General features: G+C 34.5%; 1 protein-coding gene across 2 annotated transcripts in view; it reads right to left on the bottom strand.

Annotated features, from left to right (window-relative positions):
* LOC138694722 (uncharacterized) overlaps positions 1-24,611 on the bottom strand; it is a 103,715-nt gene that overhangs the window by 28,049 nt on the left and 51,055 nt on the right. For both annotated transcript variants that reach the window (XM_069818716.1, XM_069818715.1), the window contains exons 2-3: positions 5,598-5,726; positions 5,385-5,507 (exon numbers count right to left, since the gene is read on the bottom strand). In XM_069818716.1, the coding sequence (XP_069674817.1) occupies positions 5,385-5,507; positions 5,598-5,726 (252 nt within the window). The remainder of the gene's footprint in view (positions 1-5,384; positions 5,508-5,597; positions 5,727-24,611) is intronic.

Genomic DNA, 24,611 nt, shown 5'->3' with positions numbered 1-24,611 from the left:
ACTAAAATAAATAAATACGTATTTTATAAACGAAAAGCTCTGTAATCGTATCGAGGATTTCTATTGAAAGTAACTGAAAATGAAAATATTACATTAAAAGAAAGCCTCAACTACTGCATCATCTGAAAAATCCAAGTGAAGTTGAATAGGTTAAATATTAATAGACTTCTGGGTCACCGATTCATGAAAGGAAACATGTGTGATGCGCGTGTTCCCGGCCGAGAGCTAATCGGAACGCTCCATATTTTGCTCACAGTATCTACAAAAATTTATTTTCCACGAATGATAATAATTTTAATAGAACTAATCCTATTTACTTAAACGTAAAATGCTATATCCGCAGTAATAACTTTTTTCTTGTATATTTTTTACTTGAAACGAAGTACTAAGCCAAATCATGTATGCCTCATAATAGGTCTAACTCCAAAAAATATATTATTATGTCGTCGAAGAAATTATTACTGCTTACAGAATTGTCTTTCTAATCGAAACAAATTTAGTTTTTCGATAAAGACTGTGTGAAATTTCATAACTTAGTACAACAAAATCATTCTTTACTTGAGAAAATACATTCATTTGAAAAGTATAACACAGGGAAAGATCAATGATTTAGTATTGTTTAAAGTTCAATTTTAAGATTGCTATAACCTATGTATGTTCTTTTCCCTTTGCTGACGTTCGTAAATAAGAAAAGTAATACAATTTAGTTGGTTTATTCAAACCGAAAGTGTCCCGCATATATATATATATATATATATATATATATATATATATATATATATACTGAGACATTTTTAAGGTGCAAGAAGAATGTTGTCTTTCCTCAATGTGTCAGCGCTGTACATTCCACTCGTTCAATATAATTCCTCTCTGTTTCGTCTGTTGGAGAATGAGTAAGAATCATATGATTAATGAAGAATTTTACATTACATTTTGGCATTTTAAGTATACAATATTCTTACAACGCTAGTTCGTAGTCGTGAGTCCAAATAAAAATCACGGGTTAGTACACCACTACAGAGATTCTGAATTATAATCAAACATCACGTTAAAAAGACAGGGATCAAATTATGATATGCTTTGGAGAGTGTGGGCGCAACTTGTTGCTCAACTGTTTCGTAAGGCGTGACCTCAGACCTGGCCCCTTTGATCTTCCCATGGTTACCTCTATTATACACATGTGTATCGATTCTATGGAACATGTGGTCTTGTCTGAGATTGACACCAAAGCAGTTCGTGATGTACATGCACCTTCTCTCTTGTGGTCCAACACGTTTAAATTTAAGATCTCAAGTAATGTCTTGGTTTATTTATCGTTGCTAACAACTCATCTATTTTTGTGAGTTTGTTAGTGTCATGGCCAAATTTAGCATTCTGTTCCACAATCTAATAAATTAAGTAAATTAACATTTATTACGTACGACAAATTATCTTTTAAAGCCTCATGCCAAGGAACTGATTACAATAGTGAATTGTATTTTTTTTTTTTAATTTTTCAATAATGAGATATATTTACCATCTTACTATGGCTTACGGAGTCACCCACATCTTTAGAACAGTAACAAGTATCGGCTTCTATGTCTCAGGGTAAAATGTTTTGCCGTTTTTCGACTTACGTCGTGTAATTTCTAACTTCGTGATCAGCCTGGTACGTTTTTCTAATTTCATGGTTTCTTTCATGGTGAATAAGAAAATATATTTTATTTTATGAATAATACAGAAATAATGAATAGGAGAGAATAGAGTTAACACGGATAAATAGAAGATTAATTCTGACCTCATAAATAGACCCATTATATACAGACTATATATTAAAATCACCACACAACGTATAATGAAATAAACGAATTAAGTAATAAACAGTTAAACTAGTAGAAAAATAAATATGCAGGATGATTCACGAAGAAAGGTAAAAAAATTTAGGATATGATATCTTAGGCCAATGTGAATCAGACGTTACCATATGCTGCTGACGTGAGACGTGGGACAAGGTCATCGATCGCAATGAATGACGTAACATTGGAATCTGCATTGTGAGTGATGTAGTTAAGAGAAGTTCATCTCACAAACCGGGTGGTGGGGCATTATAAATGTCCAATCGCCTGCCCTTATCTGATGTAATGACACAGAACCAGCACATAACACAAAGACACTGTCAGTTCACAACAGTTGTCAGCTACCTATAATACAGTAGTTATACAGTTATACAGTTATCGGAAGTGTTTTTTTTTTTTTTTTCAAGATGCGTTATAAATTTTCGACTACAGAATACGCCGATATTGTGTATATTTATGGTTTGTGCTATGGAAATTCTTTGCGTGCTGTCGCTGAATATGAACGACGCTTTCCGAACAGAAGGGTACCATATCGAAGAATATTTATGGGGTTGGATGAAAGACTTGGTATAGCAAGGAAGGTGGAAACGAGAGAGGTGCTAATCGACCGTATTTTGGATGATGCATGCCGCGATTAAAGAACAGCTACGAGCAACTCTCCCGAGCGACGAGCGCGATTCACGCCCGAGCGCAACAGTGCATTGAAGCAGAAGGCGGTACCTTTGAAAATGTGCGAAATCATCGACCCCGATGTCTATAATATTAAGTATGTATGCATACGTGAATATAAACTTTAAATTTGTCCTTTATCTGTCTCTAAATGCGAGTTAGTGCAATGGAATCCCAGAAGTTTTTGTGAAATCAAAGAGCCATATCTCCGTAACCGTTCGAAAACGGACCCATATTCATATGAACTTTTTGACTCAGGATGACTTCAGAATTCACATCTTAATTTTTTACTTTTCCTCGTGAATCTCCTCAAAGACACTATTTCGAAAATTAAATTCTATAAAAAAAAAAAGTGTATTGCTTTTGTTTTTCGGACACAGTCCGTCGCTTTACTGTCAATTACTGCATTACCTCTCTCTGCATTAGTGGTGTGCGGGTTGTATTTCTATTACGTCACCATTTCGTGGTGTTCGGCAATCATTGCATTAGGTCCTAACTTCAGATTTTCTTCCTCGCTTGGAAAGTAATTACTCTCATAATCTAAGCACAATTTCCCGGACTTGTTCTCTAAAACATTATGTTTGGAACACTCGTTTTCGTTTCAGATATGAAAAATAAGCACAACTATAGTAAACTGTAGTAAAATAAATCGGAATGTAATATAATATATCAGAATGCGAACCGCCGCTCTGAACAGGACAAGCTCTCCAAGCAGAGATTCATTGCCACTAGTAACACCGCGTTATTTTACTGCATATGCAACGGCGCATACATCTCTCACCGGCCTTCGTTTCTGCATCGTAGTCTAGCAAGTTTGGACTGTTTGTTTACAACTCGTGGGTTGAAGCGCAGTTCACACAGGTGCGACACTCTGTAATAAAACCAGTAAAATGGTATTCACAGGATCCCTGTAATTGCGTAAAATGTTTATGCTCTCGGTTGGCTGTTATTGTGACATTTAGAGTTTTAAGGAATTGATTCATATTTATAAGGTTTGTGGATATGATTAGTAAGCGCTGAGAATGCGCAATATGTTATAACTGGAACTTCGAAAATTCAGGTGGCCCAAATTTTTGTTCCTAGGTCTGTACAAATACTTGCAAAGGATTTATTGTGTTTTATCTGAATGATCTGTTGCTAAGCAACTGATAAAAATGTTGTAATTTTTTTAAATATATTCATTTCGAAGCTTTGTGTAAAAATCGTACCCGTCTTTATGCCACAGTAAATAAGGGCTTATCTCCACAAGTTATGCACGCTATGAAATCACTCTACTTATCGCTTTGCGTACCGCCAGTCAGTTCATGTGTTGATAAATAGCGCTATTCGTCTTAACTTCTGTCCAAGCGTTTCGATAATGGTCGAAGTTTAATAGTACATTATGCAACTAGCCTATAATGGTAGTAATTAAGACGCGAGTATGTTTGTTTATGAAACGAGCCATTATAGGCAAGTTTCATACGACTTTTTATGCTCGAACATATTTCTAACTTGAAATTATTCATAAGTATTCATGTTATGGTTATCTAAGTGAAGAGCGGAACTGACCTTCTAAATTGTGAGATGTACGCAGACGCGAAAGTATTCATTTTTTCCGAGGGACGAATATCATTGACCTTGATATAATCTAGAGAATAACATGAACATTAATATTGATATAACCTGGAAATTGATTTATAATTGAAAAACGAGATGACAAATTGAATTTATTTGAATATTATTTACAATTAACGCTAATTATTATAGTAACAGAACATAACCTTCTGCGACAGTATTGGATTTCCAGCCTCCGTGACGTTTCGCTAATTGTCTTTCGATTGCATATCCGAGAATAATCGATACTTGCGGTTTTATAATGGTACAATTGTGATTTCTCATTGGCTGAACAACTGAACTATAATGAATAGGTGTACTTTAATGAGGTGCATTAAAGAGCTACTACTAGGTGTATAATTACTACATTTCGGCATGGTCGAACATAAATATACAAATGAAAACCGTAAGGTGCTGAACAAATTCTGATTCTTGACCCATTGCTTAGCAGTGAAGTCTCAACAATAGACGAATACAAGGATAACAAGACGAATACAAGAGTAAACCAAGAAGAACAAGGGGATACAAGGAGAAAATGGGGATACAATGAAAAATAAAGAAAATGCAAGCGGAACAAGGATAATACAATGACAAATATGGGAATACAATGAGACCTAGGGGAGTGCAAGGAAAACAAGGAAACTGCAAGTAGAGCAAGAGAGATACGTTGGGAAGAAGAGGAATGTAAAGAGAAGGAGGGGAATACAAGGGAAACAAGGGAAAGACAAAAATAACAAATAGAATACATGTAGTATAAGGAGAATACAAAAAAACAACAAAAGGAAAACAAGAAAAAGACGAGAAATTCCAGAAGAAAGGGGGTTGCATTTTTATGTGACTGCTATTTCCAAAATTACTCTACCATATCTAGCGAGGAGAAAATCGTAGTTCTACGTTAAAAATGAAGGGTTCAGAACCATAGTGTGCCAAGCGCCATTTACTAAAACCGTAGAAAACAAGGGTTAAAATTAAGTTATTACCATAATTCAATGGAAACATAGACCTATAGCAAATAATATAAAGTATACACATTAAAACTAAATGATATATCAATCTTCATTAAACTATGGTATTCACTTAACTTTAATCCTTGCTTTCTCCGTTTTTAATAAATGGCGCTTAGCCCACTATGGCTCTGAACCCTTCAAATAATGTTGCGACGACTGATTGTTACTGTCTCATTTTATATTTTTCCTTTCTGTCAAACTCGTACATACACATACAAATAAACAGAATTTTCATTATAAATAAGAAATAAGTTTTATATTGATAATTTCCAATACTTACAATAATGGAGGTCAGTAGTGCAACGGATGACGTAAGAAGTGCCGAAGCTGAAATTAAGGGATCTGCCACTGTTATTGCTATGAAGATCAAGAAGCCACTGAAAGGATTGTTGGCGAACACAACCTGGAGTAACAGAAATTATGTGATACGCAATAGACTGCCAAATGAGAAATAAATAAAGCTCAGATTCTGATAATGTGTCCAACTTCATACCTGACCATACCCTCTGAAAAGAGCGTCCAGAAACTTGAGTGGAGCCCAGCTGGAATTGTAAGATCGTTTTGCAAGATATTTCTTCACAGGCTCACAGTTGCCAGCGAAGGCCAGCCATTGCTTCGATACCTGAGGGTGCAGAAAGGAAAAGGAAACGCTCAATCAAAGTCAGAATACAGTCCTTTCCTGTTTGGCTAGATCATAATGAGCCGGTTAAAAATTACATAAGGAAATTATAGTAGATTGTGTGGGTATTGTGGTGGAGAAACCGGTTGTGAAGGAGGTTCTTAGAGTTGTTTAGTTCTTATAATATATTTTGACATTTGTAACATTACAGCAATATTTTATGTTCGCTTATTATTATTATTATTATTATTATTATTATTATTATTATTATTATTATTATTATTACAGTATTATATTATTACTATTATATTATTATTATTATTATTATTATTATTATTATTATTATTATTATTATTATTATTATTATTATTATTCAACCTAAGGAATGGATGCTTGTTTGTTTTTAATGTGAAGTTCTATTGTGTCTTAGGCTGGGTCTTAACAGGAGAGTAAAATGTCCGACACTAGATCTCGGACACCTAGTTTCCGTGTTGAAACGGCCAGTAGAGCAGTGTCGTTGTAAACTAGGTGTCTCAGATCTAGTGTCGGACATTTTACTCTCCTGTTGAGACCTAGCCTTAGGCGAAGATCCGTTGTCATTCTGATCTCCGTAATGGCAGTCCTGTCTGTAATTTTATATTATAAGAAATTCTTCTGAAGTAAGCAGAACTCACAAAGATATAGAGCAGTTATTGATGTTTATTATTTTACCGTCAAACGTTTATGCTCGAGTATCACATGAATGAAATGTTAACAAAAATTTGACATCTGACGTCATTTGCTCAGCAACAGCAATGAGTTACATCACAATTTTCTGACTTCACTTGCTTACCAACGGATCAGACTCTTGCATTGTTATGGTGTTTATTATAAGGATAGACTTCCTTTTATGCATGTACTTGTATTACTATATATTTCTTATTTCTCTTATCATAGACCCATGCTAACAGCTCACCAACAAACCAATTCAGCTAAAACACAGTAAATCTGTTAGGAATACTTGCACATATATAAGGTATACATTCAATAAATAAATGACAGAAAAAACTGTATAGGTGAAGGAAAGCCCCGAAATAAAACTATAACCTTCGACAGTACAAATTGTGCTGAAAGTTGGTAAATCTCACTAGTAAAAACTAAACTCTTTTCTAGTCTGCTATAGAATTTATAAAACAGTTATATTATCGGTTGTTCTGTATGGTTGTGAAACTTGGACTCTCACTTTAAGAGAGAAACAGAGATTGAGAGTGTTTGAGAATAAGGTTCTTAGGAAAATATTTGGGGCTAAGAGGGATGAAGTTACAGGAGAATGGATAAAGTTACACAACGCACAACTGCACGTATTGTTTTCTTCACCTGACATAATTAGGAACATTAAATCCAGACGTTTGATATGGGCACGACATGTAGCACGTATGGGCGAATCCAGTAATGCATATAGAGTGTTAGTTGGGAGACCGGAGGGGAAACAGACCTTCTGGGAGGTCGAGACATAGATGGGAGGATAATTTTAAAATGGATTTGAGGGAGGTGAAATATGATGATAGAGACTGGATTAATCTTGCTTAGGATAGGGACCGATGGCGGGCTTATGTGAGGGCGGCAATGAACCTTCGGGTTCCTTAAAAGCCATTTGTAATGAGTAAATATTTAACGGCTCTGTATGAACTACTACGTTATTTAGCGTATATGGAATTGGTCATCGCGAGGTGGTATTTGACGATATGATGTCGGGAATATTCGCCTTACAGTTGGAGAAATATAGAAAAATATCCAACCCGATAATCAGCTGAAACAGGAAACCTAAGCTAGGGCACAACTTCGAAAGAGCAGACAAACGCGCTGCCGGCTGACCTACAGACGTGGCAAAACAACCATACCTACTTCTTTTTCCGGAAGTTTTTTTATTAAAACATCAATTATTTACTAAATTCGTTCCCTATCACAAATGTAGTAAGAAACAAAATTATATGTACATTATTATTGAACAGTGATATGACGTAACACCATAGTCCTTAGCAGAACGAGTGTAATACTTGTAAGCATAGGCGGAGAGAGAACAGTTTCCTTGGGGGGAGGGGGGAAAAGCAAAACCGTAGAATCCCCATATAATGGGGTTATGGGGGACATCATTTATCTCATAGCTTGACCGTGGTACAGTATATCGGAATATGATTACTATATTTTCGAGAGCATGTTTCTTACAATGTTACATCCACATCCGCGATGTTTCGGACCGAGGTCTGCTACAAATTATAATAGAACATAACTTTAAAAAAATCTCCCTCGTTTTCTCTCTCGTACAGAAACACATGCATACATCAATAAAACTACGTGAAATTGCTAATAGAAAATTTTTATATGAAGTTTACCTTCCTGACAATATATGAAATGTAAACTCTATTTTATTTAATCTCGTCTTTAAGTTTACACATTATACCGGGATTACTTTTCTTTTTTCTGCATTGTTGTGCGGTATGTTATTCATATTTCTCCAAGTGGCGGCCTGAACACCTGCAGACTTCTAACACATGAGTACAGGTTGTTACAAAAGAAACATTACAATGCTTCCATTCCTCAAATTAGGTATAGAAATTCTTATACATTCAGAAATTAAAAATAAATAGGCCTATTATAATCCAGACACATGATCTGAAGACATTAATTCATCATTTTAAGCACAAAAACTTAATCCTAAACAAAAGCAAAAAAGATCTTTTGAATTCAATATTTTCTAACGTCAATAGAAAAAAAAAATGAGTTCAGACAAGTTTGGGGCAGCCCCCCCATAACTCCGCCTATGCTTGTAAGAAAACAAAAGTAGCTCAATACTCCTACTAGTAATATATCTTACATTAACTGTACAAGGCACCGTGGCGTCATGGTCTAAGGCATCCTGCCTCGGATTCGCGTTACGGAATGCGCGCTGGTTCGAGTCCTCATGGGGGAAGAAATTTTCTCATGAAATTTCGGCCAGTGTATGCCCACCCAGCTTCGTGACGCACTTGGGGAGCTACGATAGGTAGCGATAGGTCGATCTTGGCCCTTCGTGGGCTGTAGCGCCACGGATTATTATTACAAGGTAGGAATGGGAAAAATGACTAAACAGTGAACATACTATATTAATGTCGTTCTTGTATTGAATTCTCTTATGTTACACCATGTGACAACAATAAAATCGCAGGAGTTTTGTTTATTAACATTGTTTATCGGTTGATGCCGTCGTTTCCATTTCAGTGAGGTGTTTTTGCTCATGGGAATCATACAAAATTTCCTCTGTGTATACAACACACAAAAGCACTTCAAAATCCTGGCACAACTAAACCTGCAGAAATGTCGAGCTTTGACGACAATAGTGACTGTAAAAAAAAATTGTGCAGGTGTAATGCAGTTGAGGTAGTGATAAATTGTTTTGTGTATAAACTTGGGTGGAACCTGTTGAGCTCATTACTGACAACATTAGCGCTTCGAGCTCTCTGACTGTTCAAACAATCGCAGCAATTAGGAGACTTGTTAGCAGGCTGTCGTATCTGCAAAACGGCACAACGATCAAAACCTGCATTTTAACTGCAGTAAAACGCTCATTGCTGGAGCTCTTCACATATTAAATGTCTACCTCGCTTATTCTAATAATGTTTAATGGATGCAGTTGCAAACTATCAAATGTATAGCTATGCAATTACGACTGATTGCCTTTTGTGTGATAAAAGTAGCTCGATAAATTAGAGGAATTTAGGTTAGGATTTTTCCATTGCTAACGAAATTCAGATATCAGGAGCTCCTTACACTATGTTAACAATATACGCATCACAAGTAAAAGATTACAAATGCTTGCAGACTCTGTTTCACAATGCAATTTTATTAATTTGTAAAATTTGATGAGCGTTTCAGCATGGGTGTCCAAACGCCTATATAACCAGGAGATATTGTAAGTCAAACATGCTCTGCTAAGGTCAATAACTTTCCATATAAAATAGGAAAAACGACCTTAAAGAATATGCGCTGCGGGTTGTTTGCGCCAGGGGTTACCTCGTACGAGTTACGATTGGACATCTATGCGTTACAGAATCAGCTAAAAAAATTTACAAAATTTACATCATGCAATATTGCCAATGACAGTTTACGAAAAATCGCTAAAGAGCAGAGCTAAAGTTGTATTTTTATCACTATCAATGGATACGTTTGCATTGCGTCCTAAAGTAGATATTATTTGTGTGTTTCCTTGATAAATTCCGTCTATTAATTTATCATCGATTATTGTGTATGCTTCGTGTAGATGTAAGTCATTTAAAACTATCGTGTTTAGTGTTTCTCTTGTAAAACAATTTATTTATTTTTATTTATCCATTTTGACTGGACTTGAACCATTGTTTTGTTGCAGACAAACTTTTGTGTCGAGTATTTATTTTGGCATATTTTGGTGTCACTTTATTTTGCATGCATTTTTTATTTAACCAAATGTTGCTAATTGTGTTGTGTAATATGATCTTCGTATTAAGATAACATCTTGTTATTTTTACCTGGCTGTCATTTAACATTTTCATATTCTTATTGTTGCCCAATAAGTCATAATTTAAAATTTTATTTCATACTTATGTATTTATTTGATAAATTCCGTCATAATTTAGTTGAGAAGTATTAGATGGAACTTATCGAATAAAATATAATTGTAAATTATAACTTACCGGACCACAAAATGAATATCAAAATAGATTATAGCCTATACGCTCGCTAAACAATTTTTAGGCCACCGGCGTGGCTCAGTCGGTTATGGCGCTTGCCTGCCGGTTTGAAATTGCGCTCGGGCGCGGGTTCGATCCCCGCTTGGGCTGATTACGTGGTTGGGTTTTTTCTGAGGTTTTCCCCAACCGTAAGGTGAATGCCAGGTAATCTATGATGTCTCCTATTGCATGAAACCGACACATAGTAGCCATCCAATGCAAAGGAATACAAAGCTGTTGTTTTCAGATGAGGCTCCACTTCCCCTTTTTGATGTTGCATATAACGCCCTGTATCAGAGCCTTCTTCAGTTACAAGCCGGAGCCCTACGTCGGCAACACTGTAATTAACTATCAAACGGAGGCCTACCATCCATAACACGTGTTGGTGCTAATGCCGATTTTCAATGTAAATTAATGTTGCAATATAAGTGTGTGTCGATGGAATTATGTTCGCGGTCGTACCAAACGTTAATTATTGATGCATTATAAACTAAGTGCGTGTTGGTGATAAAATCAAGACAATAAATGAAAATATGGGTGCAGTCTTCAGCAATTTTTACGATTATTATTAATGACAAAGTGACTGACAATTCTTCTAAATATTAAATATTGTATGAACTACATTTTTATAGTCTTACTTGTGGTTTGTGGTGTATCAGAATTCTAGCCAAACTGTTGGGTCTCGCCTGCTATATCAATAAAGTTACGCCGTTGATTTTCAAGTTCATTGTAAACAGCTGTTTCGTGATCCCATAAATGTTGCAGTTTTGTTGAAGATTCGGAATGCCTGCTATACGTCAGAAATATCGATAATTTGTAGATGCATACACTCACTTTGTTGGTTTTCAAGGTTTATTCATTCATATTGTTTCTTTTGAAATACATTAGTTATAAACAGGGAACGGATTTATATGGACTAAAAATATATGAAATATGTAAATATATATGTAGTTATTTTTACCAAAATATGGAATTAAATATGGACTTAAAATTATAAAAAAATGACTATGTACGTTAAATATTGGTACATTTTAATCAAACTAAACAAAAAATATAATGGACGTACCTTATCTTCCAATGTAGTTTCAACAAAACACAATTTTTATTGTCTGTTACCATAACAATAGGTTACAAACATTTCTTTCAAGTGCTGAAAAGTGAATCTTCTTCTATTGTCTCTGAGGATAGATTTATACTGACTAAAAGAGCGTTCGACGTCACAAGAAGTAACTGGTACATAATTCAATTTCACAATGTCTGCTGGGGATAAGTCCAAGTTAATCTTCACTGTTGATTCACCACTCATCACAGCAACAACCTTTTGTAGTTCTTCATATCCAGGGTTTTTTGAAAGTACAGTGTCCACCTTAGCTCTTACTGCATCTGCAACTTTACCTCTACCACGATTCAGTTGTTCCACAGTACTATTTATAATTTCAAAACTTTCAGATAGTGAAAGGTGCCTATTTTGGAGACTTTTGAGCGTTTTTATGATGCATGAAAATGTATGCTGAATGTGAGCTAAGTCATTCTTCACACTTATGTCACAGGTAACTGTTTTCGCAGTATCAATTGAGACTGCATCTTCAGAGTCCAATGCAAGGAGAACATTGTTAATAGAGTCTATATGTTCGGCATAATATTCAACTGCTTCTAGCCATGTACCCCATCTAGTTAAAATTGGCTTTGGTGGCAATGGAATTTCAGGGTACATTTCTTTCAACACGTTAACTCTACTGGGAGCTTTGAGAAATACTTTTTTCACTGATGAAATCAACAAATCTACTTTAGGGAAATTGTCTCTGACCACTTCTGCCACACGATGAAATGCATGCGCCACACAAGTAAAATGAGTCAATTTAGGATATACAACAGATAATGCTTGTCCAGCTTTGACCATATAAGGGGCAGCATCGCTAATAAAGAATAACACATTATCATACATAATACCCTTTGGCCACAGGATACCCATAGCTTCGTTGAACAGTTTAACTATAGTTTTGTTATTGCACTTTTCTAGAACATCACAATGTAAAAGAATTCGTTCAGAATATTGTTCACTTAACAAACCGATAACTACATTACCAACAAGTCTACCTTCTTTGTCGGGAGTCTCATCAATGGAAACCCAAATTGAACTATCTTTAATTTCATCTCTTATCTTCTGTATTGTCTCATCGTAGATGGATGGAGCATACGTCTTCCTAAGTGTTGACTCATCCGGGATTGTATGTTGAGTATATTTTTCAAGGAATTCCCTGAAGACCTTATTCTTTAGTTTGTAGAGAGGAATATCAGCAGAGATGAGAGAACGGCACAGGTCGATGTTAAACTCAGATCTTACATTCGATGTTGTTGGTTGTGTTAAAAACAATTGTCTCTGCTTGGAATTTAGTTGTTTGTTGGCCTGATGTTTACTAGTTGTAATGTGTTGTTGCACCAGGAACTTTTGTGTAGATGATACTGCACACTGACACAAATTACAAAATAATATTTTATTGTCAGTTGATAAACCATCTTCTTTAAATTCTGAAATGTAACTTGTTAGTTTTGATTTTAAATTGACTGAATGACGTACTTTTGGCATATTTACCGTCTTTATAGTATGATTTACAAAACTGAACCTATGTGTACTCTGACTGGCATTTAACTGTTGAGCTGCACAACTGAAGTCTGTTAAAAATTTTAAATTAAATTAATACAGTTTTGTAACTTACTTTCCCATTGTTGATAGGACTGCTAATTTTCAAATAACTCTGATGTTAAAGGGATTACTGAACATGTGTTTAAATCTCTATTGTTGAAATGTATTTTTAAAAGTTAATGGAATTTTGTTTTGTTTTATTGTTAAACCTAATATAATATGGACTGTTTTATATGAAATATGGAAAATATATGGAAATTAACGAAAATATGTACTAAACTCTAAAATATGGAAAAATATGGAAAATAAAAGTAGGATTTTTCAACCCTACACATTGTGAAACATAAAGATAATGCAAAATATAAATTATATTAGCTTCATAAGTAAATATGTATTTACATATAAATCCTTTCCCTGGTTATAAACATGTTTCTTTTCACTTTGTATTTACAGGATTTAAAGTTCACTGAGTTTACGCTAATTGGCACATACTTAATAGATAATGATGTGTTTTTTATTGTTGAAGGTATGCTTCTTCATTTTTTCATAGATCTTTATAGTTGGCCTTGGTCTATTTAATAGTACATTATGCAACGAGCCTATAATGATAGTAATTAAGAAGCGAGTATGGATGTTTATGAAACGAGCGCAAGCGAGTTTCATAATTTTCATACGAGCTTCTTAATTACCATTATAGGCGAGTTTCATACGACTTTTTATCCTCGACCATATTTCTAACTTGAAATTATTCAGATGTATACATTTTATTTGTATCTGACAAGATCGGAAGTGACCTTGTTCTAGGTCGTGAATTGTGAGATGTGCGCAGACGCGAAAGTATTGATTTTTTCCGAGGAACAATAATGTCATTGACCTTGATGTAATCCCGTTAAACTTGATATAACCTTGATTATTGAATTCGACATAGAAAAACGAGATGACAAATTGAATTTATTTGAATATTATTTACAATTAACGCTAATTATTATAGTAACAGAACATAACCTTCTGCGACAGTATTGGATTTCCTGCCTCCGTGACTTTTCGCTAATTCTCTTTCGATTGCATATCCGAGAATAATCGATACTTGCGGTTTTATAACGGTACAAAGCTAACTTGCCATTGGCTGAACACCTGTAAGCTGAGTTGTCATTGGCTGAACACCTGTACTTTAATGAGTAGGTGTACTTTAATGACATGCATTAAAGGACTGCTACCAAGTGTATAATTACTACATTTCAGCATGGTCGAGCATAAAATATTATTTTAGAAAATTCATAACAAATAATTTAGGATAACAGTATTGTTATGGTGACTGGCGAGATTCAAACTAAAACTGGCTTCCTGGGCACCTCAAATATTTATAGAAAAGCACGACAGATAATCACATGAAATTAAAATGTATATGATATCCTAGACCTTTCACGTCAGAGGTGAAACAACATAAAGCGGCAAAACATTGTCAATTTACTAGCCACATAATGGTTAATTGATTGGAATAGGGTATTGCGAAAGTATGTCGTTATTTTATTTATTTTTGGTACAAGTAACATTTCTTTAACTATTTATTTATTTTCCCTTGTACCATCAATAAAAAACACGTATGCTTTTAATTTGTTTAAGTTATAAGTGGCTGTATGCAAGTACTTACGCGGTATTCTGAAACTCAAATAAAATACCATTTCGGATTCCGTAATAAATTACGTACATCAATACACTGAATCTTGATCATATGCACTTAGTTTTGTATCAATTAATGTCGAAAATGTACATGTGACAACGAAATCAAAGCACTAAAACGTCAAACGTCATGCCTTTATTTCGCCTCCGCTCGCCTCCACTCAGCGTTGTCAAACCTACCCATGCTCCAGCTTGTAACTGTAGATGGCTCTGCCTGTATCTTGCAGTAGTGCTTTCATTGCATCGGGACACATTTCAAATCTTTCATTACATTAATGTAGTGATTGATATAAATGTATTGTTAGTTCTTAGCCGAAAAATATTGTCTTCTTTGTTTAAATTCAATCCTATACGTATCTAAGTCACTAGACTGCTAAATGATATTATAGTTGCTTTAATTTTAAATGGTGCCTAGTCACTCTTGAAATAAATTTAATATGGCTTTTGACTTTTAGAGAACCCGGAGGTTCATTGCCGCCCTCACATAAGCCCGCCATCGGTCGCTATCCTGAGTGAGATTAATTCAGTCCCTACCATCATATCCCACCTCCCTCAAATTCAGTTTAATATTATCCTCCCATCTAAGTCTCGGCTTCCCCAAAGGTCTTTTTTCCTCCGACCTCCCAACTAACACTCTAGATGCATTTCTGGATTCGCCCATCATACGTGCTACATGCTCTGCCCATCTCAAACATCAGGATTTAATGTTCCTAATTATGTCAGGTGAAGAATACAATGCATGCAGTTCTGCGTTTTGTAACTTTCTCCATTTAATAATATAATAATAATAATAATAATAATAATAATAATAATAATAATAATAATAATAATAATAGTTTTATTTTCCCTGGCAGAGTTAAGACCATCAGGCCTTCTCTTCCACACAACCAGGATTAAATCGCATACAGAAAAATACATACCGGTGTACAAATATTAACTTAAAAATAATAATAAACATAATTAAGTAAAAAAGAGAGATTGAATAGATATACACAATTAGTATTAACTTTAAAATAAACAATAATAAAAAATATATAATTAAAAAAGAGATTGAGTACATAATCACAAACAGGAAAATGCATTCTAGTATACAGTATTAACTTAAAAAAAATAGAATTAATACATATGAATATAATCACAACTAAAGGAACAATAGAATTAGTATGATTAGCACAGCATGTGTTACATTGAGACAATGACAATTACCTAGATATGCGTGTTAATGGAAAAATAAAGTAATGACTATGTAAAATAATAATAATAATAATAATAATAATAATAATAATAATAATAAATAAAAATTATACCCAAAAAACTAATTCTTTGCATTTAAAATATTTCTAAACGACCTAATTTTAAACAACTGAGGACTAAGACTACCCCTGATTTTCAGCGGCAGCGAATTCCATTCTCCTTCTCCTGTAACTTCATCCCTCTTAGCCCTAAATATTTCTTAAGTATCAAACACCCTTAGCCTCTGTTCATCTATCAAAGTGAAAGTTCAAGTTTCACAACCATACAGAACAAACGGTAAATTTAATATAAATATAAATATATTAATTATTTCCTTTGGGTGTAATTTGTTCAATAATTTCAAACTTTACACATGTAAGAATAATACTGTAGAAAATGTGCTAGTCTACATGTAAAATTTATGTATTTGTAAAATCACTCCGTTTTGAAACGAAACACACATAAATTTGCAAAAGTTTCGTCTATAAAGATTTGACTTTACAAAAAAAGCTCAATTTTGCAAACTCAGATTGTGAAATAAATGTTTACAATTTACGAGAATTGTAAGTAAACATCATGAAACAGGCCCCAGGACGTCTTCAGGCGAGAAAAGAGGAAGAAATTGTAATGGACTGTCGTACTCGATGCGATCATTGGTAACATGCCAGGTTTCACTATGATTTATTATTTTCACATGAGTGTTGCTGTCAGACTGTCATTCAACTGCGTTATTTATAAGTCTGGATAATTATTCATTCCAGGCTACAAAGTTGCGACGCATTTTATTGTCAAATATAGCCTACTTTCTGACAACTGTGTAACATGTAAATACGGTATCATATAGTTTGTTCACCCATAGCTATGAATAATCATTGTACGTTGAATAAATTTTTAATGATTTGTAACTACATGCATAAGTTAATCTTTCCTTATCCACTAAATAATGTTGCTAAACTGTGCTAATTCTCCGTGAAGTGCAAAACAAAACATAAATATATACAAAAGGTAAACGGATGTCCTCGATTTGATCATTGATCTTTCGTTTCATATCTGGTGTACAGTACACGTGGAAACAGGTTCCGCTTTGTACGGCGCCGCGGCCGGCCGTTAGGAAAGTGACATGTGCAAATGAAAGCCCGCTTACAAGCAAACATTCTCAAGGGGGCATATAACAAATAGTTATTTTTTCTCCACTATGTTAATAATGTCAAAACAAGTGCTTATACAAATTTTGGCCACTCGAGCACAATTACAAGCCCCCTCCCCCCAAAAAGAAAGTTTCCCTGAGGCAGTTTACAGAAAGGAAAGACAGTTGCATGGAAATATTTATTGGAACAGATACAGCAATTATTGTTGAGCTATTTTTCAACATATTCCCCACCGGAAATGAGATATTTATCATACCGTAGGATCAACAGAGAGGTGCATATGGCTGTCACACACTGGTTCCGATCCCAGGCGGCAGACGACACAAGGATACAAAAATTAATCCCATGGCATAACAAATGTCTCAATTCTGGTGGGGAATATGTTTAAAAATAGCTCAAAAATATCTATCTGTTCCAATAAATCTTCCAATGAAATTGTTTTTCCTTTCTGTAAACGGTCTGGCTTGAACTTTGACTGACTGTTGGGGTGGATTCACAGATCGAACTAAGCTGATCGTAATAACTCATTGCATGATTGACTACCGTTTTGGATTGACAGACTGATCTGATTTCGTTGGATTGACTGACCGACTGGCTGACTGATCTTGTAGGTTGACAGACCGACCAACTCATCCACCTACCTGAGATATTCTGGTATGAATGATATGAAAATAACTGACTGAATGGCTAGCTGACTGATTGAATAGCTGAAGTATTTCGTGGTCTTGTTTGACAAGGCTCTAACAAACAAAATTGAAAAAAATGTGTTTATCATTTGTAATCACTCTTCATAATACTGTCTAGCTTATAAATACATTTCAGCACCATTTGTTGAAAAATGAACAAACTAGCAATGTTATCCAATTATAAATTAAAAGAGAACAATTTTTTTTCAAAGTTTAAATGCTTTATGTAATGAATAATAATGTTTTAAGTAATGAATAGAAATATAGTTCGAAAAGTTTTATTAGCACTTAGAACCTTGTCTCACCCTGAAAATTCATTATGAAAGGACGTACAGTTCTAACTGCAAAATTAAATACTCTAAATGAAATGAAGAAGTGGTCTAATTAGGCTATGAAAGTATGTAATTATAAGTTCAGTGTTTTAAGATGCCATACGTAACATTTCATAAGTATAAGAAATTAAATTTTCATATTACAATAAAATGAAACTTTGAAGCTCTGTATCTCAAAAGTATGGAAAAAACAGTTAGAACCTTGTCAAATCAAGGCCACGGTTTGGCTTAACTGTTGATCATACTGAATGAGAGGATAGACGGACTGACTCATTGACTGATTGATTGATTCATTCATTCATTTATTCATTCATTCCTTCATCGATTTGGTCGATTGATTGACGGACTGAATCGAGTGAGTGGTTGAGTTAATGGGTTGGTCGATTGATCCGTCTTATTTATTTATTTTATAAATTAGGCGATCAGATCTGCTTTACAATTACTAAAGATCACACTGACTAACTATATTACTAATTGATTGATCTTGTATGTTGATCTACCTTCCGATTAATCTGACAAGCAAACATTCTCTTGGGGGCAGAAATAAAGTTTTTTTTCTTCCACAATTACGAGGATAGTCCAGAAAGTAAGTTTGCCTGGGGCCTTTACAGAAAGAATTAAGACATTTGTCATAGCGTGGGATCAACTTTTGTATCCCTTTGTCGTAGCAGTCTGTCGCCAGAGATCGGAACTAGTGTGCAGTCGTCTGCGCCTCTGTGTTTATCCTACGGTATGATGTCTTAATTTCGGTGGGGAATATATTGAAGAATAACTCAACAGTTGCTCGTAATTGTGCTCGAGTGGCCAAAATTTTTATAAGCACTTGTTTTAACATTATTAACATGGTGGAAGGAAATAAAATAACTTTTTTATCTGCCCAATGAGAATGTTTGCTTGTGAGATGATATAATCTCACTTATTAAATTACTGGCTAATATGAAAAAACGATTAAATTGCTGACTTATTGAATGAACAGATTAACTTATCTGTTGATCTCACGGACTGATGGAATCGACTGATCGACCGTCCGACCGACTCATGGATCTGATACGTTCACCGACCAATCGAGTTGATCTGACCTGACTCACTAAATTAATAACTGATCCAACTAACCAACCAGATTATTAACTACTAAGTGAACTGAACTGATTAAATTATTTTTGATTGACTGATTTGATCCCACTGTTTCATTTAACTAACTCGTAATATGACAGAATGAGTGATACGACTCCTCTCTTGCATTTTGTTGGAGAGGGAGCGTGTTTTCTTCCCCTCTTTTTCAACAGGATTCTGCAACAATACATACAACTGACTATCCTACAGAGGAAATTCATGAAGTATTCGAGGATAGGATTATTAATAGGAATTTTCCAGATTCTCTGAAATAACTTAAAAATAGCATCCGGGAACACAACGCCTCCAACGAAACTACAGCGAGTGATACGTCACTGCTCACACAAGTGTGACAAATGTTTGGAACAAAATGCAGACAGTTTCAACGCCTCTTTTCTACGTTTTGCGTAGTGAATGATGTTTTAACTTCTTATACAGGGACATCATTTTATTTTTACTTCAATTTTTATTGTACCTGAGTTTTTTAATGTACTTCACTCCCACCCCGTCTACTAGTAAACTTCCACCCGTCTTCCACACAGAGAACCAAGACCGTATATGCAGTCAGAAACATACGGTCACAGTAAACAGTACTGAGTGAATACAGTACGTTCCAGAAATATGTTCGCGTTTTCCAGTGACGAAAGAGCTTTCAATATTTTCGCACAGGTACTGTTGTCCGTTTGCGTACGTCGGATCTCGGTTTCCTCCACCTGCTTCTGCTCGCTCTTCTGTAAAGGCTAGTGACTGGACTGTCTTAGCTCTTTTCTGAAAACATTAATTTCTGTCAGGAATTGGACGTCTACGTAATATTATACAACTGTTTAAAATAACTTAAATAAAAGGGCCACGTTAAATAATTAACTGTCTACGACTCTGTGACATAACCACTTGGACGGACAGCAGATAGCAGAAATGAAGATTGAATTTACAGTACGTAGGATACTCTTTTATAGAGTACAGTAAATATAGAATTAATCCAACATGAATTACTAGTACGAAGGACGAAACTGGTAATTGAAATTAGGTAAAATAGTCTATAGTGCAATAATATGCACAAAAGAACTGAAGCCTGTTCGAAATGAACGGCCATCATTTTAAAACATGTGTGTAAATATCCATATTATGATTATTTTTCAATTTAACTTCATTCTATATATTGTACGCTAATGTGCTGTAGACAGTATATTATACACTGCGTAATGAATACGTAAGCATGAATGCCTCAGTTCGTGAGTAAAAACACTTATGTTAATATTGTACTGTATTTTGATTAAACAAAAAAATAATGAAAATTATCAAACTCAAAATCGCGATATTTCCTAGTTTACGTAAATGGGCGAGCTACTTTTCTTCCCTCCTATATCTAGTAAAGTGATTTCTTTGTATTTTACGCCAGTATCGTCAAACTACAGTCTTGGAAGGGGGTAGCAAACGGTGTTTCCGGTTCTCAACAGTTAATCCAAAGGTATAGCCAGGTTAATATTAGAAATGTTAGTAAAAATAAAATGATGTCCCGGTATTTAATATTTTGCGTTAATAGTTTTTGCTGTGTCAAATTACCGATACTGCGCTGCGTTTCACCGATACCAAGCTGTATGCGTAACCTGAATCTGTGAAGAACTCGGCGCAGAGACGGTTTCCCTCGTTGCAGGTTCCCTGCAATCTATTCATCCATATTTACCGACCTTGCATGACCTGATTATGAATAGGTATTCAGTGCCTTCCAGTATGACTGGCCATTCTGAACGCATTGACTAAAATATCTTACTTAGATGATGTAACAGACATGAATGAATGACACCTCAGCACTCTTTCTACCTTAATGATCGATTTTTTTTTCTCATGACGGCTCTGCACGACTGTAACGCTGACTCATTCATCATGGCAGTTTTTTAATGTTTCGCCCACTCTCGAATAACAATAAACCGAAGACCGGCTGAGCAACTAGTCTATCTAAGGATTTATACGAGATTTGATTTTGATCTTTATTGCTGACCGACTTGCCGACTTACCAGCTTAACAGCCTTGACTCTCTGATCAAATGATATGACTGGATTGACTTGACCGAATAAATTCCTGACTACTATTGTATGCCTATTCTGTATAGTACGGTTAACCAGTTATTTTTTAGTTGGTTATTTAACGACGCTGTATCAACTGTATCAACTACTAGGTTATTTAGCGTCAATGAGATTGGTGATAGTGAGATGGCATTTGGCGAGATGAGGCCGAGAATTCGCCATAGATTACCTGGTATTCACCTTACGGTTGGAGAAAACCTCGGAAAAAATCCAACCATTTAATCAGTCCAAGCGGGGATCGAATCCGCGCCCGAGCGCCAGTTAATTAGGGTGACCAGATTTTCCAGACACAAAAAGCAGGATGTATTCCTAAAAGTGGTCTCTAAAGGGCTGCTTTAGATTCTTGTTATTTCTCTTACTTACTTACTTACTAACTTACTTACTTACTTACTTACTTACGGCTTTTAAGAAACCCGGAGGTTCATTGCCGCAATCACATAAGCCCGTCATCGGTCCCTATCCTGAGCAAGATTAATCCAGCCTCTACCATCATATCTCACCGCCATCAAATCCATTTTAATATTATCCTCCCATCTACGTCTCGGTCTCCCCAAAGGTGCTATTCCTCTTACAAATCATATAGGGTAAAGGTTGTTAATATCGTGATATGAGTATTATTGTGATAGTTCTTTTTTAGAATTTATTACAATTTTACTGAGCGAGAGGAAGATCGGTTTTTTGCGTCAACGTATTAAAGGAATGTTGTGGACAAGTTTCTGCACAAAAACGGTCCTTCTCTCGCTCAATAAAATTGTAATAAATTCTCAAAAAGAACTATTACAATATTACTCGTATCACAATATTACCAACCTTTACCCTATCTAAACTTCATGTACCCAAGTAGTAACCAGTGTTGATACAATACAACAAATTTCAAATATCTAGATTAGTAGCTATAGGATACAACTGCAACAAAGGAAATAAGTAATGCATCAATAATAAAAAATACAGTAAATTTTGTTATGGGTGTAAATTGATATGTATTTATTACCCATGCTGTTGACTATTTTCTAACATGACTTAGAAAAATATACAACTATACAATGTAGCTGCTGTAGCATGATTATTCCGCAGTAACTACATATCTGTGATTTGAATGTATGGCTTCAACAGCTGTCGCTGTCCAAGAAATAAATCATGGCAGCTATAATTCAGACTACACTTTGTGATCAACATATGTTTCAAAGTTCTTACTTCAGTCTAGATTTTTCATCTCTCCACATATATTCACTGCTGCGAAGTAATTCCTGTTGTTTTTCTGATCACTTATTTTCTCTAAGAGAAAGAAAACATAGAACTTTCGCTTCAAATTTTATTATTTCGCAGGAATTTTAGCAGGATAAACTTAAAAAGCAGACTATTTATAGAGTTTTCAAACTTTTACGCGAGCCGCAGGTTAAGGAGCTAAAAAAAGGGAGTATTCTGATAAAAGCAGGACACCTGGTCACACTACAGTTAATTAATATACTGAATGACTATAGTGTGTTCGTTATGAAACTGTTCTTTTCGGACGAGTGAGTCATTGCTTGTCATTCCTTTTGTTAAGATTAATCTCAAATTCAGTTCAGTCTGTTTTGTGGAGTTTTCAAAAGATCAACAAACTGTAACAGGAAATTAATCTGTGATATTACTTCCTATTTGAACCTTACGAATGCACATTTTTTCTTTCTTTCTTTTTTTATCTGTTATACATACATATCCTTTTATACCATTCTAAATCCCGATGCCATGTAGGAAAGGGTAAATCATTTTATTTTATTTCTATTTGTGTTGTTTGTTTGTAATTATATATTCTTTATTCTGTATATTTAAATTTAAATAAATAAAATAAATTAATTAAATTAAATTAAATTTTACAAAATCTAGACATATTCACATTGAGGACCTGCCTAGCACGATGCACGGCAACGCGCAGACATCGTAGGACAAGCATGAGACGAAGGCATATAATATAGTTTACATACTGCATGTGTATATAAACTTAGAATTGGAAAATAAAATACACATAAAGAGAAAAAACTTACTAAAACTAATATTTTGAGAATTCAGTTTTGTCAGAAGAAAAATAACTTTTTCTCAGAACTAATATTTTTGACTTAATGGGCCGTATTCATAGACATTTTTAGCGCGGGCTTTCGGTGGATTATCAGCGTTTTTCGTATTCATAAACCAGTGTTAGCGATAGGATATGATTTGAATTCTGTACTAGTAACCAGTGGATAGTCGGGGCTAGCTTAGTACGCTCGTAGCGCGTGCTCCGAAATGTCTATGAATAGCACCCAATGTGTTTTGCTTGTAAATCGACAATCTGTTCACGTATAATAAGTAGTACAGTTAAATGTTGTCAGTTTACAAGTAAAACACATTAAGTCGAAAATATTACTTGTGAGAAGAAGGCGTATTGTACACACTGCAGTGTATAAAAGTAGAATAATTGGAAAATAAAATACACTTAAAGAGAAACAACTTACTAAAAATAATATGTAGAGGATTCAATTTTGTCACAAGGAAAATGCCTTTTTCTCAGAAGTAAAATTTTTTACTTAATATGTTTTGCTTGTGAACCTACATTGTGTTCACGTATAATAAATAGTATAGTTAAATATGTTGACGCATAATAAATAGTACAGTTAATGTGTTGACGCATAATAAATAGTACAATTAAATGCGTTCACGCATAATAAATAGTACAGTTAAATGTGTTGACGCATAATAAATAGTACAGTTAATGTGTTGACGGATAATAAATAGTATAGTTAAATGTGTTGACGCATAATAAATAGTACAGTTAATGTGTTGACACATAATAAATAGTACAGTTAAATGTATTGACGCATAATAAATAGTGCATTTAAATGTGTTGACGCATAATAAATAGTACAGTTAATGTGTTGACGCATAATAATAGTGCAGTTAAATGTGTTGACGCATAATAAATAGTACAGTTAAATGTATTGACGCATAATAAATAGTGCATTTAAATGTGTTGACGCATAATAAATAGTACAGTTAATGTGTTGACGCATAATAATAGTGCAGTTAAATGTGTTGACGCATAATAAATAGTACAGTTAATGTGTTAACGCATAATAAATAGTACAGTTAAATTTGTTCACTTATAATAAATACCTAGAAAGTACAATTAAATGTGTTGACGCATAATAAATAGCACAGTTAAATGTGTTGCATAATAAATAATACAGTTAAATGAGTTAATACATAAGAAATAGTACAGTTACATATGTTC

The sequence above is a fragment of the Periplaneta americana genome, chromosome 2, assembly GCF_040183065.1.
Source record: "Periplaneta americana isolate PAMFEO1 chromosome 2, P.americana_PAMFEO1_priV1, whole genome shotgun sequence".
NCBI lineage: Eukaryota > Metazoa > Arthropoda > Insecta > Blattodea > Blattidae > Periplaneta > Periplaneta americana.
This window is presented reverse-complemented; position numbering and strand designations above follow the sequence as displayed.